Source organism: Staurois parvus, unplaced genomic scaffold, assembly GCF_062004578.1.
Source record: "Staurois parvus isolate SC_StPar_1 unplaced genomic scaffold, SC_StPar_1.0 ptg000014l, whole genome shotgun sequence".
Classification (NCBI taxonomy): Eukaryota; Metazoa; Chordata; class Amphibia; order Anura; family Ranidae; genus Staurois; species Staurois parvus.
This window is the reverse complement of record NW_028317810.1, coordinates 3,829,023-3,852,773: the sequence shown is the minus strand read 5'-3', so window position 1 is coordinate 3,852,773 and position 23,751 is coordinate 3,829,023. Positions and strand designations below refer to the sequence as shown.

The 23,751-nt window shown below is 43.1% G+C and overlaps 1 protein-coding gene across 3 annotated transcripts in view; it reads right to left on the bottom strand.

Moving 5' to 3' along the window:
- MAPKAPK5 (MAPK activated protein kinase 5) overlaps nucleotides 1–15,039 on the bottom strand; it is a 78,026-nt gene extending 62,987 nt beyond the window's left edge. For all 3 annotated transcript variants that reach the window (XM_089676876.1, XM_089676884.1, XM_089676894.1), the window contains exon 1: nucleotides 14,841–15,039. In XM_089676876.1, coding sequence (XP_089533002.1) covers nucleotides 14,841–14,876 — 36 coding nt within the window. In that variant the 5' untranslated portion in view covers nucleotides 14,877–15,039. The remainder of the gene's footprint in view (nucleotides 1–14,840) is intronic.
- Nucleotides 15,040–23,751: the final 8,712 nt, after the last annotated feature.

Genomic DNA, 23,751 nt, shown 5'->3' with positions numbered 1-23,751 from the left:
TGGATCCATCTATGGCCAGCTTTGGACACACCATAACCGCTGTAGCCTTAAGGTGAAAATGGAGGTCATTAGTACAATGTCTGTCTCACTGCATATCTATTTGTGACTTCAACCAGGCCTTGAGTGTTCTCGATTACTCATTTACCCAGGAAAGCTTATCACCTTACTACAGTCATTGTGTAATAACTCCTCCATTTAATTTAAAGCATTTGTATGTGACCAATTCCTAGCACTCATAACAATGAGGTTTTGCTTGTATAGATGGCTTCTATATCACTATTACTTTTATACAGCTTACATTTTCTTAAACTGAACCTGTATTCTGCTACACAAACTAACCAGTTTGATGTATAACTGAGCCCCCGAAATGCCACAACTTTAACCCTGCAGGTGCCCACCAACAATCTGTCAACTGGAATTCAGAAAAAATAACAAAAATACTGTGGGCCTGATAAACTAGCTATTGAGGATGTACCAAGCAACTGGCACACAGAAAACCGATTCATAGGATGCACCAAACAGTTGTTCAAATTCAGGGATTTACAAAGTACTAGCAACCAGATGTGACTAGTGATTCCATCAACTGCTAAAATTCCCAAAGTGCAACATGCCCCACAAACGTAGCAAGCGTGATTATCCAGTTGTAGCACATTAGAGGTGTCTCCCAAGGGTATGATGGCACAAGACAGCCAGGATCGTGTTTTAGGAGTGCAAAGAAATGTGCTTTGCATAAAAACCAGTGAAAATTTTGTGGATAATGATTTAAGATGGGTGGCATTAGTAAAATGGTTGAGTAGCATAAAAAGAAAATGATGAAACACACATACATATATAACGTTAGTAGGAGTTATTCTTGGGCCCTGCTCACATCTTGCGTTTTACACTCCTTTCAGGTGCAGAATGTTAAAAATAATCCTGCATCTTTGATGTACTTTCATTAAAACACACGTTACATAAAGTTCAAAGATAACACACCTAAAACCCACTGCACAGAGGTGTCACTGAAACCTACAGTGTAGACATGCATTGTATACAAGAGTTGCAATGTCATAATATACCAAATAATAGATTGCTTCAAAAACAACTGTGCCATTGCAAAATCTTCTACTATGCACCTATAAACCTATATGTGCTGCACCATAATAACAAAGATTATTTGAAATGCAATGCACCAAAATCAAATGTAACATGTAACAATTTGCATTCCCGCACAACTGCCAATCCGAATTCATACGATCCATTTTTTCTAGGTATAGAGAACATATGACTTTGCTTCTTTCTAAGCACAGAACTTGGTGCCTGGTGCCTAAACAACCAGCCAATAGATTTGAATACTATCAAATGAAGTAGAATGTATTAAGACTGGAGCAGCTGTGCCTGGCAACAAAACAGTTTCTAGCTTTCATTTTCAAAGCTTTAGGCCCCTTTCACAAAGGCATTACATTCCATCCGTCTGTTGACTGATAAAAAAAAAAAAAAAAAAAAAAAGAAGGACAGCAATGCATTCCTATAGGTAAACGGATGACTTCTGTTTACATCAGTTTTTCTTCTGCTTCCGTTAAGGTCCAATTGAGAATCTGTGGCAAGATTTGAACATTGTTGTTCACAGATGCTCTCCATTCAATCTGACAGAGCTTGAGCTATTTTGCAAAGAAGAATGATCACAAATTTCACTCTCTAGATCAGGGGTCTCTAAACAAAGGGCCAGCTTACGGTCCTTCAGACTTTAGGGGGCCAGAGTGGCCAGTGGGAGTAGAAAATCTCCCAGCGAAAAAAAAATGTCATAAAGCTTGTAATCAGTTGTGTCCAGTCATTGGTATTAGTTGGAGGAATAGTGCCCCATCGCTGGTGACAGTGGGAGGAATAGTGCCCCATCGCTGGTGACAGTGGGAGGAATAGTGCCCCATCCTTGGTGACAGTGGGAGGAATAGTGCCCCATCGCTGGTGACAGTGGGAGGAATAGTGCCCCATCGCTGGTGACAGTGGGAGGAATAGTGCCCCATCGCTGGTGACAGTGGGAGGAATAGTGCCCCATCGCTGGTGACAGTGGGAGGAATAGTGCCCCATCCTTGGTGACAGTGGGAGGAATAGTGCCCCATCCTTGGTGACAGTGGGAGGAATAGTGCCCCATCCTTGGTGACAGTGGGAGGAATAGTGCCCCATCCTTGGTGACAGTGGGAAGAATAGTGCCCCATCCTTGGTGACAGTGGGAAGAATAGTGCCCCATCCTTGGTGACAGTGGGAAGAATAGTGCCCCATCCTTAGTGACAGTGGGATGGATAGTGCCCCCTCATTGGTATCAGAGGGAGGAATAGTGCCCCATTATTGGTATTAGTTGTAGGAAAAGGGCCTAATTGTTTACATCAGTGGGAGGTATTGTGCCTCATCATTGGTGTCAGTGGAAGGAAAAATGCCCCATTGTTGGTGTCAGTGAGAGGAATGGTTCCCCACTGTTGGTGCCAGTATAAGAAATGGTGCCTCCTCATTGGCGTCAGGGGGAAGAAAAGTACATCAAGGGCTGAATAGGGGCAAGCAAAGAGCATTCGGCCCACAGGCTACAGTTTGGAGACCAATGCACTAGATGTGCAAAGCTGGTAGAGACATACCCAAAACGACTTGCAGCTGTAATTGTGAAAGGTGGTTCTACAAAGTATTGACTCCAGGGAGCTGAATACAAAATGCTATCTACACTTTTCAGATATTTGTAAAAAAAATTGAAAAACATTTATCATTTCCCTGCCACTTCACAACTATGTGCCACGTTGTGTTGGTCAATCACATAAAATCCCAATAAAGTAAATTTATGTTTTTGGTTGTAACATGACAAATTGTGAAAAATTTCAAGCGGTATGAATACTATTTCAAGGCACTGTAAACGGGTGAAAAATGGATGTAAACAGAACATAAGATGGATAAATTGATGTACACGGCATCTGTTTTTTAATGGCAAAAACATGAGAGCTGATGAAGCAGGTGGACCGTCCATGTGAACAGGGGCCTAAGCCCTGTTCACACTTTATAATCATTCTACTTCAGCACGATTTCAAAGCCACAGATCTGTGCAATATGTACCACCGATTTCATTACGGCTTGCAACTTAATTTAACAGACGTCTATGCAAGTCATAGTCTGGAAGTGGTTAACTACATCAGTGTTTCTCAACCTTTTTTTCAGGCAAGGTGCCCTTTAACATGCTGCACAATCTTGGGGCACCCCATTCTAAAATGTAAAAAACTGAACTAATAGTTTTTCATAATGCATCAACATCTACACACATGGGACACCCAACATTAGAGGTGATTAATTCTTCCAAATCAAATACACCTCTGCATATTGGTACAGAGTAGTAGTCTAATGTTTCTCTTCTCCCTTAGCTGATGTGACCCCAGTGGTGACAGAGAGGGGCAAACAAGGATGCCGTGTGGGCACCCAACGCACTCCTTATCAACCAATGACATCAGTGGTTCTTAGGACGCCAGCGGCAAAAGAATGTATTGGTGCACAATGAAAACCTGTGGCCTTGTGTAACTAAAAGGCAGGCTTGATAAACCTGCTGGCTCATATACAATCTTGGGAACTTTTCAGGCATTTTGCCAAGGCACCTCTGAAGAAACGTTAAAGCATCCTTGTTGAAAAGGGCTGTACTACATAATAAAAATTGTCAGCATAGACCAGCAATGGGCAAACTACGGCCCGGCGGACCTTTTAATCCGGCCCGGCGGAGCTTTAAATCCGGCCCGCGGATGTGGCTGTCAGGATGTGTGTAGGCGGGGCAGCGTGACGAACGTGAGGGGAGCTAGGCTCCTCACACAGTCAGCCCTGAAGATTGGAACGGTGCGGGAACACGGCGAGAGGAACGTGCGGAGCAAAGGTAAGTGAATTGACACAGGGGGGACTTGGGGACTTAATAGGGGGGATGAATTACTATAGGGGGGATGAATTACTATGGGGGGATGAATTACTATATGGGGGATGAATTACTATGCTTACTATGGGGGAATATTACTATACTTACTATGGATGACACATACACATCATTCATCTACTCTTGGTCCGGCCCCCGGGTCCAATATATAAACCTATTGCGGCCCTCAAGTCAAAAAGTTTGCCCACCCCTGGCATAGACAAATGACCTTCCAGACTCTTCAACCAAGCTCTGTGTGTGTTCACTTGCAGTGCACAAAGTTAGAACTGCGTTTCTCTTCTCTAATAAAATAGTGCCCATCATTCGTTTTTAAATGTTTTATAGTGTTTTCATTAATGCAACTGCACATTGCATGGGTTTGGAGAAATATCATCTTACACCCCGGTCACATCAGGTACGACTTGTCATGCGATTTGCCTGCCCTGCGACTTGCAAATCGTATGCCAAGTTGCACCCATTCAATAATAGCAAACGTAGCACTAAACAAGTGATAAATAAATATATCGTCATATGTATACTGTAACAAACGTATAAACATGCGCTGTGGAGCGCTATATTAGATGGTCATGTTTTGCATTGTATTGTATTGTTATTGTTCTGTCCCCCATTGTAATGTACAGTGCTAAGTGAACTATTGGCACTTTATAAATACTGTATAATAATAATGGTGGTGATAATAACTTCTAGATATGACGTATAAGATGCAGTTGTGACAAAAAGATAAATAGATATATACATTTATCCAAAATCGGTATAAAGTGAATTCCATGACTCCAGTGGCTGGAAAACTAATGTATATTGCACTAACCAGAATAATAAATCACACATTTGAGTATATCATACCACTCCTGGTCATCTGGATCCGAAAGGGTAACTCAGAGGATCATCTGGCACACGTCAGCACATCAGGTGGTCAGCAAACTATTGCTCTCCAGCTCCAGGAAAAATCCCATCCGATGTTAAGGACCAGTCATAGGCGTAAAATGGTAATAACAGGAATCCACCTTAAGGGGATCTGGCATGTAAACCAGTATCGAAGATGGCCGCCGGCCTTCCTCGTGGCCTGTGCGGCGTGACGTCACTAGCTGGGCTCCTCTCTAACATGTTTCGTGCTCGTGCACGTTTTCAAAGGGAGCGTGCCTGCAGTCTAGTGTAAGGTTATATAGGGTGCTGCGGTTTAGCGGTAAAACGCCATCTTATCCGACTCACGCATGCGCAGTGCATGCGGAGACGGCCATCTTAATGATGATATCAACAATGCAGCATAGGGCAGGAAGGGCAAATGAAAATACTAGGATCAGCTAATATTAATCATGCCAAACATAAATCTCATTGATCTGGTACATAAATATCACTGATCTGGGACATAAAATGATTATATACAGAGGCTATGCGGCAATCAACCACAAGAAAAAGTACGTCCCGCCAAACGGGACTGGAAGTGGTGGAACCTCCATTGTTCCGAGGTCCAATCTATGGAGACATTGTCCGCTATTAGAGAGGTCATATTGGTGCGGTTCCGACTTGATCGGAGCCGCACCGATTTCTAAAGTAGTGCATGCAATACTTTTGTTGCGATTTGCATAGACACCTGTGTCAGATGTCTTGCAAATTGCAACTGAAATTGGCAGGTCATCCGATTTTGAAAAGGTGCGACTTCACTGTAAGTCGCATGATTTCAAACTCGGCTTTTATGTGACGGGGGGCTTACTCCTAGCCTGGGCACACTAAATTGTACATGAATCTGCCTAACCCAAATGTAAACATGGTACATTAGTAATTGTCAAAAACCAGTTGCCACAAAGACAAAAAAAAATGGCTGTACATGTGGCAACTTGCAGGTAATTTAAAGTGGTTGTAAAGAATTTTTACCTTCATGCTATCTATGCATGAAGGTAAAAAAACCTGTGTGCAGCAGCTCCCCCAGCCCCCTCAATACATATCTGAGCCTCATCATGACAGCGATGTGAATATCCCAGGTCTCTGCCTCATTGGCTGAGACAGCAAGAAGGGAGCCATTGGCTTCCGTTGCTGTCAATTACAACCAGTCAGCCAATAAGAGCAAAACCGTGGCTCCCTGTGTGAATGGACACACAGAGCAGCGAGTGCCCCTATAGCAAGCTGCTTGCTGTGGGTGCACCCGACAGAAAGGAGGAGCCAGGGGACCTGCGAAGAGTAGGTTCCAGGCTGCTCTGTGCAAAGCCACTACACACAGTACAATGTGCAATACAATTGCAAGTGTTGCCAGAACTGAAGCAAGCTACCACCCACAAATTTGTTCAACCACTTGAATTTGGTCAATTGTGAAGTTAGTTTTTTGTTTCCCACAAAAATGGAATTGAATGTTGAAATGCTAGCTGGCCATACATTGTACAGTTTTCACGTTAAATGTCCTTTAGATTTATTATCAACTATGTAGTACATCGGCCTGGCTGACTGCATACAAATTGAAAGTGTTTAGGTTTGACCTAGTATAATATACCGGTAGTTTTGGTAAATCTAAAGAAAATTTGTGTAATGTATGGCCAGCCTCATCAGCTACCTTTCTGAGCCTTCCAGTAATTTATGGAAGAACATGTTCCCTGCAGCTGCCAGATCCTAGATTAGTTTGACCAATATAGGAATTTTCTATATCCATCCACTCCACATATGTGAAGGGCCTGTACTACTACTACTCAGTGACCTCTCCTCTAGAGCCCAGCCTGGCCTCTGTGTTTCTGGTGCACTGTACTAACATGCTCTCCAAAGAGACAACTGACCTCTCTGGCTGCCATGAATGCCTATGTGGCCAATGTATGGAATGTGAAGCAGAATAGAAGCAAGACACAACCCCCACTCAAGTCTTTACTTTGATTCCATAAAATACACTGGGGGGGGGGGGGGGTCATGAAATGTGTTTTTTTATGAGTCACAGCTCCACTTTTGTTTGCTCTAGTTTCCACATAAATTCCAATATTCCCCAACAATGAATTCTCTGAAGCTGCATGCAGCATCTAGGGTGCATTCAGAACGGAGAGTCAGAACAGAAAGCCTCAACATGTAACTACCTAAGGAAAGGTCCACATACAGTACAGGAAAGGCCACATCCGAACCATGCCTGAATTTCCAACATTACAGCCTTTGGTACTCCATGCAGCTCGGCTTTCACACAGAACACTTTCCTATGTTCTTGGTCCTATTCTGGATGAGAATATTTTGATAGTGTGTACCTAAGCTTATTGGAGATCACTTCATTTTTACTGACCACAATGTACAAAGCCATCCACAACACTGCCCCTAGCTACATCACCAACCGCATCTGCAGATATCGGCCAAATCGCCCACTCTGCTCCTCCCAAGACATCTTGCTCTCTAGCTCCCTTATCACCTCCTCCCATGCCTGCCTCCAGAACCTCTCCCATCCTCTGGAACTCCCTACCACAGCATGCCCGGTCAGCCACCACCCTGTCTGCCTTTAGGCGATCTTTGAAAACTTACTTCTTTAGGGAAGCCTACCCCACCTCCACCTAAGGACTGTACTTGAATCACCTCCACCAGATCATCCCCTGCAGCTATCACCTTTTGTATCACCTCCCCTTCCTTTAGATTGTAAGCTCCATGAGCAGGGCCCCCTATTCCTTCTCTATCGAACTGTATTGTAATTGTACTGACTCTCTCTATATATAGTAAAGATCTGCTTAAACTGTTGGCGCTATATCAATCCTGTATAATGATAATAATACTGATGGGGAAGAAGAACCATGTGGCTATTAAAGCATCGTTCACACCATACGTGCAGAAAAAACTGATGCGCAGATTTCACTTGCAGAGACATCAGTTTGCTGCAGTTTTCATGAACGCTTCAATGAGTTTTATACATGTTGCAGATTCCTGTGCAGAAAAAAATCTGCCAGTAATGTAGGCCATAGACGGCTCGAAAACCGAGCCTTTTTTCATCTGATAAACGAAAAATTGGTCGTTCGTTAAACCGACGTAACCACCAATGATTACAAAAATTGGCTGACTAAGTCATAAAGTTCACCCCATATAACAGGCGAAACTTCTGTTGCTTCCAGGTCACGGCTCATGCGCATATTTTTTCATAAAAACGATCATACGATTTGACCATCATTGATGAGAAAAATCGGTCGTTTTCCACAAATTTTCCAACATAACCGATAATCCGGAAAAAAAAAGTGGAAAAAAACGCGAAAACCGGCCGACGAATTACCCACTAACAGTGCGAAAATCGGCCGATTAATCTTTCGGATGAAAAAACAGCCGATTTTTGAACCGTCTATGGCCGGCATAACACTAATGTTGTGGTGTGAACAGAGCACATAGAGAACCATTGATTTTGTTGTACCCTTGCAGAATGCGTGCAGAAACTGATGTCTCTGCGCCATGGTGTGAACGAGCCTTTACTCTGCAGGGAAATAGTGATTCCCTGACCCTGCTGCGTATTGGAACAGACCTATTGTGCCAAATGGTAAATGCAGCCCTGATCACATGACACCTATGGGGGAGATTTACTAAAACTGGAGCGTGTAAAATTTGGTACAGCTCCGCAGAGAAACCAATCGGCTTCTAACTTCAGCTTGTTCAGTTAAGCTTTAACCAAAAAAAAAACCTGGAAGCAGATTGGTTTCTATGCAGAGCTGATTTCTACAACAGCTTTGTTCCATCTAAGCTTTTCTGTACATTACAAATCAACAGGAAAGAGCTTGCTTATGACTGGGGAAGACCTGAGATCAGAACAAGTACAAATCAGTGAACTAGATCCTGATTCACTGTAACACTGATATGTCACAGGAAATTGTAAGAATGCCAGCCAGCCAATCCGCACAAAGCCACATAGTCAGGGTTCAGGAGATCCATGATTCCCCACAGAGTCCCTATGGCCAGCACCGTACTGCACCTGCCTAATCTGGACAATTAGCACATGGTGATTCATTTAGAAAATATCAGATGCACACAATATGATGATACAAGACTGACTCATCGGCATCGGTCATATATAGAATTCTCCTCACATTTGATGTGTACTGTGCTGCCTCCAAAAACACAACAGACAAAGCAGCTACTGCTATCAGAGTAACCTGGTGCTGTATGACGGCTCCCTTTACCAGAACAGTACAGGGAAAAACCATGCACACCACCCTCTAATACACAGACACCCATTTGTATATAAAGAGCCATCACTGACACCAGCACAGAGCACATTGATACATATCTATAAATACAGAGTGCCGCTACCAGCACAGAGCACACCACCCTCTAATACACAGACACCCATTTGTATATAAAGAGCCATCACTGACACCAGCACAGAGCACATTGATACATATCTATAAATACAGAGTACCGCTACCAGCACAGAGCACACCACCCTCTAATACACAGACATCCATCTGTATATAAAGAGAGCCATCACTGACACCAGCACAGAACATACGCCTTCTATGGCTCCGTGCACACTGGGCATTTTAATAACGCTGATAACATTAGCCGTGTAAAGTCACATTAAAAACGTAAGTTTAGTGTTTTTGCATTAGTGTTTAGCGCTGTTCTGCCATGTTTTTCCGAATTTGCGGTTTTTAGCATTTTTTGCTCAAAAAAAAGGTCAAAAACGCTGGTTTACCACGTTAGAGCATTTTTACAGCTAAAAAACAGCTCTAGAAACCCACTAGTTTTGGGGGGTTTTTCCAGCCAAAAAATGCTGATAATAGTCTATGTGCGCATGGATACATGGGATAACATGCTGGGGAGTTTACTGGCTGTAGAACAAAAACCACCAAAAGCCAAAACAGCAGCTGTAAAAAAGTCCATTGTGCATGAGGACTAATACACAGACACCCATTTGTATATAAAGAGAGCCACCACTGTCACCAGCACAGAGTACAATAATACATGTCTATAAATACAAAGCACCACCACCAGCATACTGCTCTCTAATAAATAAAAAAAATCAGCTGTTCTAGTAGGTCTTTCCTGACATTTTCTTAGTCACATCCTACAGCAAACGCCATGGTCAGCAGAGAGCATCCAAAGCATCAGAGGGATGTCATTGTTAAAAGGTATCAGTCAGAAGGGTACAAAAGAATTTCCAAGGCATTAGATATACAGTGCATCCAGGAAGTATTCACAGAGCTTAGCTTTTGCCACATTGTGTTATGTTACAGCTTTATTCCAAAATGGATTACATTCATTTTTTTCCTCAACATTCTACAAACAATACCCCATAATGACAACATGAAAGAAGTTCGTTTTGAAATCTTTGCAAATTATTAAAAAAAAAAGGAAACAAAACCCTACATGTACATAAGTATTCACAGCCTTTGCCATGACACTCAAAATTGAGCTCTGGTGCATCCTGTTCCCACTGATCATCCTTGAGATGTTTCCACAACTTGATTGGAGTCCACCTGTGGGAAATTCAGTTGATTGGACATGATTAGGAAAGGCATAAACCTGTCTATATAAGGTCCCACAGTTAACAGTGCATCTCAGAGCACAAACCAAGCCATGAAGTCCAAGGAACTGTCCGTAGACCTCCGAGACAGGATTGTATCAAGGCACTGATCTGGGGAAGGGTACAGAAAAATTTCTGCAGCATTGAAGGTCCCAATGAGCACAGTGGCCTCCATCATTCATAAATGGAAGAAGTTTGGAACCACCAGGTATATTCCTAGAGTAGGCCGCCCGGCCAAAATGAGCGATTGAGGGAGAAGGGCCTTAGCTAGGGAGGTAACCAAGCACCCGATGGTCAATCTGAAAGAGCTCCAGCATTTCTCTGTGGAGAGAGGAGAACCTTCCAGAAGAACAACCATCTCTGCAGCACTCCATCAATCATGCCTGTATGGTAGAGTGGCCACAAGGAAGCCACTCCTCAGGAAAAGACAAATGGCAGCTCACCTGGAGTTTGCCAAAAGGCATCTGAGGGACTCTCAGACCATGAGAATCAAAACTATCTGGTCTGATGAAACAAAGATTGAACTCTTTGGCCTGAATGCCAAGCGTGATGTCTGGAGGAAACCAGGCACCACTCACCATCTGACAAATACCATCCCTACAGTGAAGCATGGTGGTGGCAGCATCATGCTGTGGGGATGTTTTATAGTGGCAGGAACTGGGAGACTAGTCAGGATCGAAGGAAAGATGAATGCAGCAATATACAGAGACATCCTTGATGAAAACCTGTTCCAGAGCGCTCTGGACCTTAGACTGGAGTGACAGTTCATCTTTCAACAGGACAACGACCCTCAGCACACAGCCCACATAACAAAGGAGTGGCTATGAGCCAACTCTGTGAATGTCCTGGAGTAGCCCAGCCAGAACCCAGACTTGAACCCGATTGAACATCTCTGGAGAGATCTGAAAATGGCTGTGCACTGACGCTTCTCATCCAACCTGATGGAGCTTGAGAGGTACTGCAAAGAGGAATGGGAGAAATTGCCCAAAAATAGGTGTGCCAAGCATGTAGCATCATACTCAAAATGACTTGAGGCTGTAATTGGTACTAAAGGTGATTCAACAAAGTATTGCACAAAGGTTGTGAATACTTACGTACTTTATTTTTAATAAATTGCAAAGATTTCAAAACAAACTTCTTTCACGTTGTCATTATGGGGTATTGTTTGTAGAATGTTGAGGAAAAAAATTAATTGAATCCGTTTTGGAAAAAGGCTGTAACATAACAAAATGTGGCAAATGTTAAGCGCTGTAAATACTTTCTAGATGCACTGTACCATGGAACACAGTGAAGACAGCCATCCTCAAGTGGAGAAAATATGGCGCCACAGTGACAATACCAAGAACTGGACGTCCCTCCAAAATTAATGAAAAGATGAGAAGAATACTGGTCTGGGAGGCTGCCAAGAGGCCTACAGCAACATTAAAGGAGCTGCAGGAATATCTGGCAAGTACTGGCTGTGTGGTACATGTGACAACAATCTCCCGTGTTCTTCATATGTCTGGGCTATGGGGTAGAGTATCAAGACGGAAGCCTTTTCTTACGAAGAAAAACATCCAAGCCCGGCTAAATTTTGGAAAAACACATCTGAAGTCTCCCAAAAGCATGTGGAAAAATGTGATATGGTCTGATGGAATCAAGATTGAACTTTCTGGCCATAATTCCAAAAGATATGTTTGACGCAAAAACAACACTGCACATCACAAAAGGAACACCATACCCACAGTGAAGCATGGTGGTGGCAGCATCATGCTTTGGGGCTGTTTTTCTTCAGCTGGAACTGGGGCCTAAAGGCTGGCCATACATTATACAATTTTCTCAAGATTTTTGGTTTAGATTTACCAAAAACCATAAAATATGAGGTCAAACCTAAACGACACTTTCAATTGTATCCAATTAGGCAGGACCTTGCGCTATATAGTTGAAGGTAAATCTAAAGGAAATTGGGCAGAAAATTGTATAGTGTGTGGCCAGCCTTAATCAAGGTAGAGGGAATTATGAACAGTTCCAAATACCAGTCAATATTGGCACAAAACCTTCAGGCTTCTGCTAGAAAGCTGAACATGAAGAGGAACTTCATCTTTTAGCATGACAACGACCCAAAGCATACATCCAAATCAACAAAGGAATGGCTTCACCAGAAGAAGATGAAAGTTTTGGAATGTCCCAGCCAGAGCCCAGACCTGAATCCGATGGAAAATCTGTGGGTGATCTGAAGAGGGCTGTGCACAGGAGATGCCCTCACAATCTGACAGATTTGGAGTGTTTTTACAAGGAAGAGTGGACAAATATTGCCAAGTCAAGATGTGCCATGCTGATAGACTCATACCCAAAAAGACTGAGTGCTGTAATCAAATCAAAAGGTGCTTCAACAAAGTATTAGTTGAAGGGTGTGCACACTTATGCAACCATATTATTTTAGTTTTTTATTTTTACTTCCCTCCACCTAAAAGATTTCAGTTTGTTGTTCAACTGAGTTGTACAGTTTATAGGTTACATCAAAGGGGGAAAAAGTTCTGAAATTATTTCTTTGTCTCATTTTTTTTACATCACAGAAACCTGACACTTTAACAGGGGTGTGTAGACTTTTTATATCCACTGTATCTATAAACACAGAGCACAACACCCTCTAATACACAGGCACCCATCTGTATATAAAGAGATCCACCACTCACACCAGCACAGAACACATTGATATGTCTATAAATACAGAGCGTCACCACCAGCACAGAGCACACCACCCTCTAGTACAAAGATACCTGTCTGTATATAAAGAGAGCCACCACTGACACCAGAACATAGCACATTAATACATATCTATAAATACAGAGCGCCAGCACAGAGCACACCGCCCTCTAACACAAAGATACCTGTCAGTATGGCAGTAGCTGCCACTGTCACCAGCAAGCTGCCCTTTAATACACAGATACATGTCTGTATACAAAGAGAGCCACCACTGACACCAGCACAAAGCACCCTGGCCTCTAATGCACAGAGCTGCTAACATCACAAAGCACACTATCCACTAATACACAGACACCTGTCTGTATATACAGAGAGCCACCACTGTCACCAACACAGAGCACATGTCTATAAATACAGAGTACCAGCACACTGCCCTCTTATACAGAGATGTCTGTCAGTACAGAGGTAGCTACCACTGTCACCAGCACAGAGCACACCGCCCCCTAATACACAGATACTAGTCTGTATATAAAGAGAGCCACCAATGGCACCAACACAAAGCAGCCTGTCCTCCAACCCATATATATATATATATATATATATATATATATATATATATATATATATATATATACACAAATACACAGAAGGATGCTACCATCACAGAGCACACTGCCCACTAATACACAGATACCTGCACAGAACACACTGCCTTCTAATACACAGAAAGCTGTCTATATATACACAGAATGCCATCAACAGCACAGAACACACTGTCCTCCAATACACATATAGCTCTCTGTATATACAGAGTGCCATAACCAGCACAAAGAACACTGTCCTCTAATACACAGATACCTGTCTGTATATTCAGAGGGCCACCATCAGCACAAAGCACACTGCCCTCTGTATACACAGACAGGTATCTGTGTATTAGAGGGCAGTGTGCTCTGTGCCAGTGGCTGCTCTCTGTATATACAGACAAGTATCTGCGTATTAGAGGGCAGTGTGCTCTGTGCCAGTGACTGCTCTCTGTATATACAGACAAGTATCTGCGTATTAGAGGGCAGTGTGCTCTGTGCCAGTGACTGCTCTCTGTATATACAGACAAGTGCCTGCGTATTAGAGGGCAGTGTGCTCTGTGCCAGTGGCTGCTCTGTATATACAGACAAGTGCCTGCGTATTAGAGGGCAGTGTGCTCTGTGCCAGTGGCTGCTCTGTATATACAGACAAGTGCCTGCGTATTAGAGGGCAGTGTGCTCTGTGCCAGTGGCTGCTCTGTATATACAGACAAGTGCCTGCGTATTAGAGGGCAGTGTGCCCTGTGCCAGTGGCTGCTCTCTATATATACAGACAAGTTTCTGCGTATTAGAGGGCAGTGTGCTCTGTGCCAGCTCTCTGTATATACAGACAAGTATCTGCGTATTAGAGGGCAGTGTGCTCTGTGCCACTGGCTGCTCTGTATATACAGACAGGCATCTGCGTATTAGAGGGCAGTGTGCTCTGTGCCAGTGGCTGCTCTCTATATACAGACAGGTATTTGTGTATTAGCGGGCCTCCTCTATCACCAGCACACTGTCTTCTAATACACAGTTACCTGTGTGTATATACAGAGAGCCATCACTGTCACCAGCACTGAGCACACTGTCCACTGTCTGTCTATACAGAGAGCCGTCACCAGCACAGCGGCCCTAATACAGAGACAGGTGTTTGTATATCCAGGCCACCTCACACAGTCCCCTCCATCCCCCCACAGCGCACCGCTCCGTCCGCTCATACCTTTATTGTTCTGTCCATGTCGGTCCTCTGCGACATACAGAGGGGATGGGTGAATGGCGAGGAGCGGGTCACAGCCTGGGCCAGAACATGAAGCCGCCGCTCGGGTCCTCCATACAATAAGACGGAGGGGGAGGGATAAGAGGCGGAGGACCGAACACACCGGGTCAGAGTAGAGACCTCCTCTAACTACAACACATTACCTCCCTACCGGAACGACCACAACAATGCCGGTTTTGTTAAACGCCTACAGCGCTAAAGCTCCTCCCAGGCTGGGAAGGTCGCGGCCTCCGGACTCCTATAATAGATCTTACACAATAGTAGAAGTGAGTCACAACGTGTTTAGAAACCAATTGTGTGGAAAACGAGACAGGCATTTTGAATGGGCACTTTCGAAGCGCGCCACACATAATGAAGGGCCCCCTGCCAGCCCCATAGTGGAAGCCGCTGCTGGGTGTCCTTCCGAGCTGAGGGCGCGCTCTGATTGGGTCATGAAGTGGTAATGCTTAGTGAAGGGTTTTGTTAGAAAGAAGGGCGAGTGCGGTGCCGGGAAGAGCTTCCGCCCATCTATCTGATGAGACAATTAAGTGATGTTTATATATATAAATCTCTATGTATATGTAGACTTTTTTTTCTAGAAAATAGGTTAGCTTTGCCTGGCTGCATTTTATCATGGTTCATTTTGTAGTTATTAATGTAGAATTCAAACTTAACTAGTCTTAACAATGTTCCCTCCCTTCTCATAATACATACTGCATGCTGGCTGACCTGTGCAAGGGAGACTGTAGCCCTCCTTTTTTTTGTGGGGGGGGGGGGGGGAGCTATTATGACAAATGGCCCTCCCTAAACAGGATATTGTGCTAGACCTGCAGGTAAATAAGAGAACCAGAACCTACACTAGGTGGAAGAGTGGGTTTGATAATAACATTGGCAAACCCACCCAGGACAGAGCCATTGTGAACAGAGGGGTTCCAGTGTTGCCATCCGACCAGATTCACTGCTTGACAACCGGGCTATAGTCAAATGATGGTTACAGTGCGGTTGTCCAGTTCTGGGAGGGCATCATATGACATCCTCCCAGAATGCACCCCCTGCGGACACAGCTGATCACATGACAAGGTAAAAGGCCAATCACAGCGGGCTTTTACTACATGATCAGCTGTATCCAATGACACAGCTGATCACAAAGTAAATACAGTTGTCGGTTATTGGCAGCATTTTCCTCATGTTGTCACAGCATGAGGAAAGTACTGCCAATAACCAGCAAGTGTCACAGAGGACATGGGCACTGATTATCAGTGCAGCCCCAAAAGTGCCCAGCAGTGCCACCTATCAGTGCAGCATCTTCAGTGCCTCCTCATTAATTCCCACCAGTGCCACCTCATCAGTTGCGCCTATCAGTGCCGCCTCACCAATGCACATCAGTGAAGGAGAAAATTCACCTGTTTGCAAAATTTTATAATAGAAACAAAGAAAACTTTTTTTTCTCACATTTATTGCTCTTTTTTCGTTTATAGTGCAAAAAATAAAAAAAACTCCCAGTGGCAATTAATAAAACACCAAAAGAAAGCTTTATTTGTGTAAAAAAATGATAAAAATTTCATATGGGTACAGTGTTGTATGACCGTGCAATTGTCATTCAAAGTGTGACAGCGCTGGAAGTTAGCCTGGGCAGGAAGGGGGTAAAAGTGCCCTGTAGGCAAGTGGTTAAAATTCACTGACACGACACCCAAATTTTACCGGCACAGCCAAGTTTTTACTGGCGTTTCCAAAAGTTAAAAAACTACCAGTTTTAAGTGCAAATTTTAGTATTTAAGCTACAAACAAGTACAATATACAGTTAGCAATGTGATTTAATTTAGATATTAAGGAAAAAAAAATATTTCTTCTGTTATTTTGGATATAGTAAGGGTGGGTTATTATAACCAATCAGTTTTTGTCACCTTTGCCAAGAGAGAGAGGGAGACCGCTTTGTGTTTGCCACCACAGAGAGAGAGACCACTTTCCCCCCACAGCAAGAGCCAAGAGAGGCCCTCAGCCAGTCTGCAGTGCCCAGCAAACACACTGCTGACCCCCCCCCCTTTCCCGGTTCAGGAAGGGCATGATGTGGGGCCTGGTGCCCCTCTGGTACAATATGAAATTGCCTGTATGGACGCCGGACCACTCAGGCAGTGAAAACCAATTCCACTATAACTCTCTACCATCTCTAGAAGTCGAAATACCATCCCTTGCTTGAATCATACTTGGGTATATCCAGTCCAGTCTTACACGCCAGAACAGGTGGTCACTGCTCCCTCCAAACACACTCCAGTCCAGAACAGCACTGCCAATCTGCCACTAACTGACAAGGTCCTGCTCAGCTGCTCCCAGCTTGCCTTGATGAGCTCCCAACTCCCATCCGGCCACACACGAGGCAACACTTCACTCAGCTCCTGAGTCCAGGGCTTTTTTTTAGCAGCTTGCTGGTGGTGGTGAGAAATGCACCATGATAATGATGGCATCACACTTATCGCTCAGGCACCCAACCTTTTCCCCCCCCGCTGGTGCTGAACACACAGGCACTTGGATGGTCTTGGACTCTCGGCTGGCTCTGGAACTGCATATGCGCAGTTCTGAACCAAGCAATTTTTCACTGGCACTTTTTTCCTGTTACTAGTGTTTATGGGCAGGAAAAAAGTGCCCCAGTTTTGACTGGCTGCCTGTACAATCACGAGCAGTTGGCAACACGGGGGGGGTCCCTTATTAGGTAATTAACCAGTAATCTAGGTAAAGAAATTGGAGGCAGAAGAACTACTGCAACCAGCATATAAAATTAACAGTAAACATATAGATCCCCACCAACACAGGAATAATACAAGAAAAGATTAATTGTACAAACAGGTATTATTGGCAAGGCGCCTAATAGCAGTTCTGGTGGAATTGTGCACATGTTCCTGGGTATATATATACTGATCAAAAAATTAAAGGAACACTTTGAAAAAACACCAAAACAGTCATGCTGAACAATGTTACTGGCAGCATAATGTTGTCCATGGCTTCTCCAGACACTTTCACGTCTGTCACATGTGCTCAGGGTGAACCTGCTCTCATCTGTGAAGCACACAGGGTGCCAGTGGCGGACCTGCCAACTCTGGTGTTCAATGGCAAATGCCAATCAAGCTCTATGGTGTCAGGCAGTTAGCACAGGGCCCACTAGAGGATGTTGAGCCCTCAGGGCATCCTCATGAAGTCTGTTTCTGATTATTTGGTCAGAGATATTCACACCAGTGGCCTGCTGGAGGTCATTTTGTAGGGCCCTGGCAGTGCTCATCCTGTTCCTCCTTGCAAAGGAGCAGATACCGGTCCTGCTGATGAGTTAAGGACCTTCTACGGCCCTGTACAGCTGTCCTAGAGTAACTGCCTGTCCCCTGGAATCTCTTCCGTGCTCTTGAGACTGTGCTGGGAGACACAGCAAACCTTCTGGCAATGCTACCAGTAGTGACACTGACCCTAGCCAAATGCAAAACTAGTGAAAAACAGAAAAGGTGAGTAGGGTAAAAAATGTCAGTGGCCTCCACTTGTCAAACTATTCCTGTTTTAGGGGTCATCTCATTGTTGCCCATCTAATTTCATTAACAACACAGCAGCTGAAACTTATTAACAATCCCCTCTGCTACTTAACTGACCAGATCCATATCCCAGGAGTTTAATTGACTTGATACTATACTCTAATTAAAAAGTGTTCCTTTCATTTTTTTGAGCAGTGTAGTTATTAATAAAGATACCTCTAGATGAATGTTGCAGCAAAGTCCATTTGAAGGGGCCCTCAAGGATGAGCATGATGCTGTGTCCATCTTTGTGTCAGAGATCTGAAGAAAAGATCAGCGGTGATGGAGAGGTCCTCCAACTCTTGCACAATCAGCCTGGAACGCAGCTTCTCACACACAGAAACTGTGGTGTGGCACTGGAACTCTGAGTCAGCCTATCTACTCTCTTTAGTTTTAGTTCTGACATGCAGCCAGATTTCTAACTACAAGAAGTGACCACCAGATTCCTAAATTGGCTCTAGCTTATGCTGGTTTTCAGGCTCTAAATTAAAACTAGCTAGAGAAACCCAGATTAGAAGGGTCAGGGCTAACTAAAATGAGAGGCGCTTAAGGTAACTAAAATAACATGGGCTGCATATACAGTTCATCCAGAAAGTATTCACAGCACTTAACTTTTGCTACATTCTGTTATGTTACAGCCTTATTCCAAAATGGAATAAATTCATTTTTCCTCAACATTCTACAAACAATACCCCATAATGACAACATGAAAGAAGTTCGTTTTGAAACTTTGCAATTTATTTTTTTTTAAACACAAAAAAAACACATGTACAGAAGTATCCACAGCCTTTGCCACAACACTCAAAATTGAGCTCTGGTGCATCCCACTGATCATCCTTGAGATGTTTCTACAACTTGATTGGAGTCCACCTGTGGGAAATTCAGTTGTATGGCCATGATTAGGAAAGGCATAAACCTGTCTATATAAGGTCCCACAGTTAACAGTGCATGTCAGAGCACAAACCAAGCCATGAAGTTCAAGGAACTGTCCGTAGACCTCCGAGAGAGAATTGTATCAAAGCACAGATCTGGGGAAGAGTACAGAAACATTTCTGCAGCATTGAAGGTCCCAATTAGCATAGTGGCCTCCACCAGAAATCTTCCTAGAGCGGGCCGCCCGGCCAAAATGAGCAATTGAGGGAGAAGGGCCTTAGCCAAGGAGGTAACCAAGCACCCGATGGTCACTCTGAAAGAGCTCCAGCGGTTTTCTGTGGAGAGAGGAGAACCTTCCAGAAGAAGAACTGTCTTTGCAGCACTCCACCAATCAGCCCTGTATAGTAGAGCAGCCAGACAGAAGCCACTCCTCAGTAAAAGGCAAATGGCAGCACGCCAGGAGTTTGCCAAAAGGCACCTGAGGGACTCTTAAACCATGAGAAACAAAACTCTCTGGTCTGATGAAACAAAGATTGAACTCTTTGGCCTGAATGCCAAGCGTCATGTCTGGAGGAAACCAGGCACCACTCACCACCTGGTCAATACTACAGTGAAGCATGGTGGTGGCAGCATCATGCTGTGGGGATGTTTTTCAGCGGCAGGAACTGGGAGACTAGTCAAGATCATAGGAAAGATGAATGCAGCAATGTACAGAGACATCCTTCATGAAAACCTGTTCCAGAGCGCTCTGGACCGTAGACTGGGGCGATGGTTTCCTGGAGTGGCCCAGCCAGAGCCTAGACTTGAACCCAATTGAACATCCATGGAGAGATCTGAAAATGGCTGTGCACCGATGCTCCCCATCCAACCTGATGGAGCTTGAGAGGTACTGCAAAGAAGAATGGGAGAAATTGCCTAAAAATAGATGTGCCAAGCTTGTAGCATCATACTCAAAATGACTTGAGGCTGTAATTGGTGCTAAAGGTGCTTCAACAAAGTATTGAGCAAAGGCTGTAAATACTTATGTACATGTGGTTTTTTTTTGGTATTTTTAATAAATTGCAAAGATTTCAAAATGAACTTCTTTCACATTGTCATTATGGGGTATTGTTTGTAGAATGTTGAGGGAAAAAATTAATTTCATCCATTTTTGTACATACTTTCTGGATGCAGTATAAACTCTATTTTAATAAACAGTTTCACCTAATATACTATACTGTTGTGATTAGCCCTTAGCTATCACATGGTACTTGGGCCAGTCACAGCGCCCTATACCATGTGATAGCTATGGGCTAATCAAAGCATCACTAGAGTAAGCACAGCTTTTATGAATGAGATCCATTCATGACAGTTCAAATGATTGCTGTTACAGTGATCATCACTGCAACAGCAGTTACAGTGTAAAAAAAAAAAATCCCTGATCATCCCCCAGAGTAGTACAGGATAGGTCATCAGGAATGAATTTTCAAATTTATATACCATAGTTTGTAGTAGGAGTGCACCAAAATTTCGGTGGCCGAAACGTTTCAGATGAAAACACCCCTATCGGCTGTTGGCCGAAATGAAAATAAGCACAGATACAGGTGCCGAAAATAACCCCGCCCCCTCGCCACTGCCGCAAGGCACTGCCTGCCCGCCGTTGGCGCCCCTCGCCACCTGCCCACCGCTGATGCCCCTCGCCGCCTCCCGCAGACAGCACCCGTTACCGCTCGGTAGTTCTCAGCCTTACCTTGGCAACCACCAAACGATCCTGGCACTGGGCATAGAGATAAGTGAAGGAAAGATGGCCTCCACTCCTCTCTATGCCCTTGGAGGACTGGAGCGATGTCACTTCCAGAGCCTTGTAGACAAGGCCTGTTTTTTTTTTTTAGATGAATGCTTTTTTTTTAATCTAATGCTTTACATTGTAGGAGAGATGTGCGGTCTTATTGACCAGCATATCTCTCCATAAAGAGGACCTGTCACTGCTTTTTTCTATCACATGGGATGCATGCATTCCTTGTGATATTGTGGTAAACGTATACGTAGGCCACGCCCACATATGTAAACGGTGTTCAAACCACACATGTGAGGTATCGCCACGAACGTCAGAGCAAGAGCAATAATTCTAGCACTAGACCTCCTCTGTAACTTTACACTGGTAACCTGTAGAAAATTTTAAAGAGTCACTCATGGAGATTTTTAAGTACTGTAGTTTGACGCCATTCCACAAGCGTGCGCAATTTTAAAGCATGACATGTTGGGTATCTATTTACTCGGTGTAAAATCATCTTTCAAATTTTGCAAAACAAAATTGGGGTATATATTGTTTTTTTTTTTAATTATTAAAGTGTATTTTCTTCCAAAAATATATAATAATTTTTAAAAAACATCCATTTCGGTTTCGGTTTTCGGCCAAGTGTATCCTAAATTTTCGTTTTCCGTTTCGGGAACCAGAATTTTCTTTTTGGTACACCACGAGTTTTTAGACTATATCTATAATATTCACACAAACCAATTAATATACACTTATTGGGATTTTTTTTTTTTTACCAGACATGTAGCAGAATACATTTTGGCCTAAATTTATGAAGAAATTTGATTTTATTGGATATGTTTTATACCAGAAAGAAAAATATATTATGGGTTTTTTTTCAAAATGTTCAATCTTTTTTCATTTATATAGCAACAAATACAAAACCCAGTGGTGAGCAAATACCACCAAAAGAAAGCTCTATTTGTGTGAAAATATTTTTTTTTTGGGGGGGGGGGGTACAGTGTTACATGACAGAGCAATTGACAGTTGAAGTAGCACAGTGCTGAAAAGCAAAAACTGGCCTGGTAAAACCTTCCAGGGGTCAAGTGGTTAATCTTGTCCCCTAAACTGTGTGAGTTACTTAATTCTGTCTCCTGAAATGTGAGCATTAATTAATCATGACCCTTGAATTCTGAATATTAATCCTGAGCCTTGAACTCTCTGTGTTACTTTGCTGCTCTGGGCCAAGAGAGCATACAAAGCAAGGGTTAGGATTAAATAACGCACTGAGGTCAGGGGGTCAGGATTTAGAAATGCACAGAGCCCTGTCCCCTGTACTCTGTGTGTTACTTGATCCTGACCACTGAGCTCTGTGTTACTTGATCTTGACTGTTGCACTCTATGCATTACACTTTTTTGACCCACAGCAGCATAGGCTCAGGTGACATTTAATCATACCCTGGTAAATCCCATGTACTGTTAACACAATTTGGTCACAGTCCTCTTCTCAAGGTTCACACACATGGTTTTGTTTTTGTACCTTAAATGTCTGCTTATTTTTCAAAAAGTCTTTGATCAGTTGTTCAGGGCATATTAAAAATGAAGGGGCTTACAGATTTGAACCAGACGTATGAAGCCAGTATGGTTGGGTTGAAATATCTGAGTGAGTGAGCAGGCATATCACATCTAAAAATGTAATTTTTAAAAATGTGTGTTTTTGTGTTTAATTGAATATTAAAAAAATTATTTGCTCCTCAGCTATGAAGCCTTTATGGGATTTGCCACAATTTCTGAGGGAGAGAACAGGCTCATTGCACATGGAAGTTAAAAATTAGTGTCTGGTTTTGGAGACTGAAGATGGGGAAAAGTTAGAAATTGTAATCATAGATATCGAGCCTATATGAGCAGACTGCTCATGAGCATTGGTTTGGTGTAGGCTATTGCCATCATCCCCAAATTGTAGAATAAAGAACTAACCCTCTTTTTTTCAGGGTGGGACTTTCAAGGCACTTATGAGTCACTCCATACAGGGTCAGTATAGCAATTTGCATATTGTCCCTGGTATTGTTGTATTTATGAAACAAAGTATTTACAGATGTGTTTTCACTGCAGGTATCTTGTTCTGTATCTAGGCACCTCTGAAGAAAAGATTTTATGTTTGTCTCAAAAAGCGTCAGGTGCCCAATAATTGATGACTGTATTGAATGTGATGTATGACTGATGTAAAAACATTTGACCGCCTATCTCTTGTTGTGTGTTTTGATAATTTTTGTGTAATAAAATTCATCTTATTACGTTACAATTTATGCTGAAATGTACCTTGAAGGTTCCAAAAAAAGATTGTTAGTTCTTAATTCTTTCATATGTGCAGACTGCAATTTCTGAACAGCTCAACATGCACAGTGCTCAGCATAAATAAGTACACCCCGTCTGAAAATATCTCAATGAAGACAAGAACAATTTGCAAATTTTTGACAAAACTGAGTTTTGTAGAACATTTGTTTAGCTCATTACATGAACGTAAGGTGAATAATATAACTTAGATTACAAAATCTTCAGTTTTACTCAAATTAGTTGATGCAAAAATGAATACACCCCACAACAAAAACTACTCCATCTAGTATTTTGTATGACCTCCATGATTTGTAAGGACAGCAACAAGTCTTCTATATATTGGAGACATTGCAACATCGATGTTTTTCCATTCTTCAAGAATGAA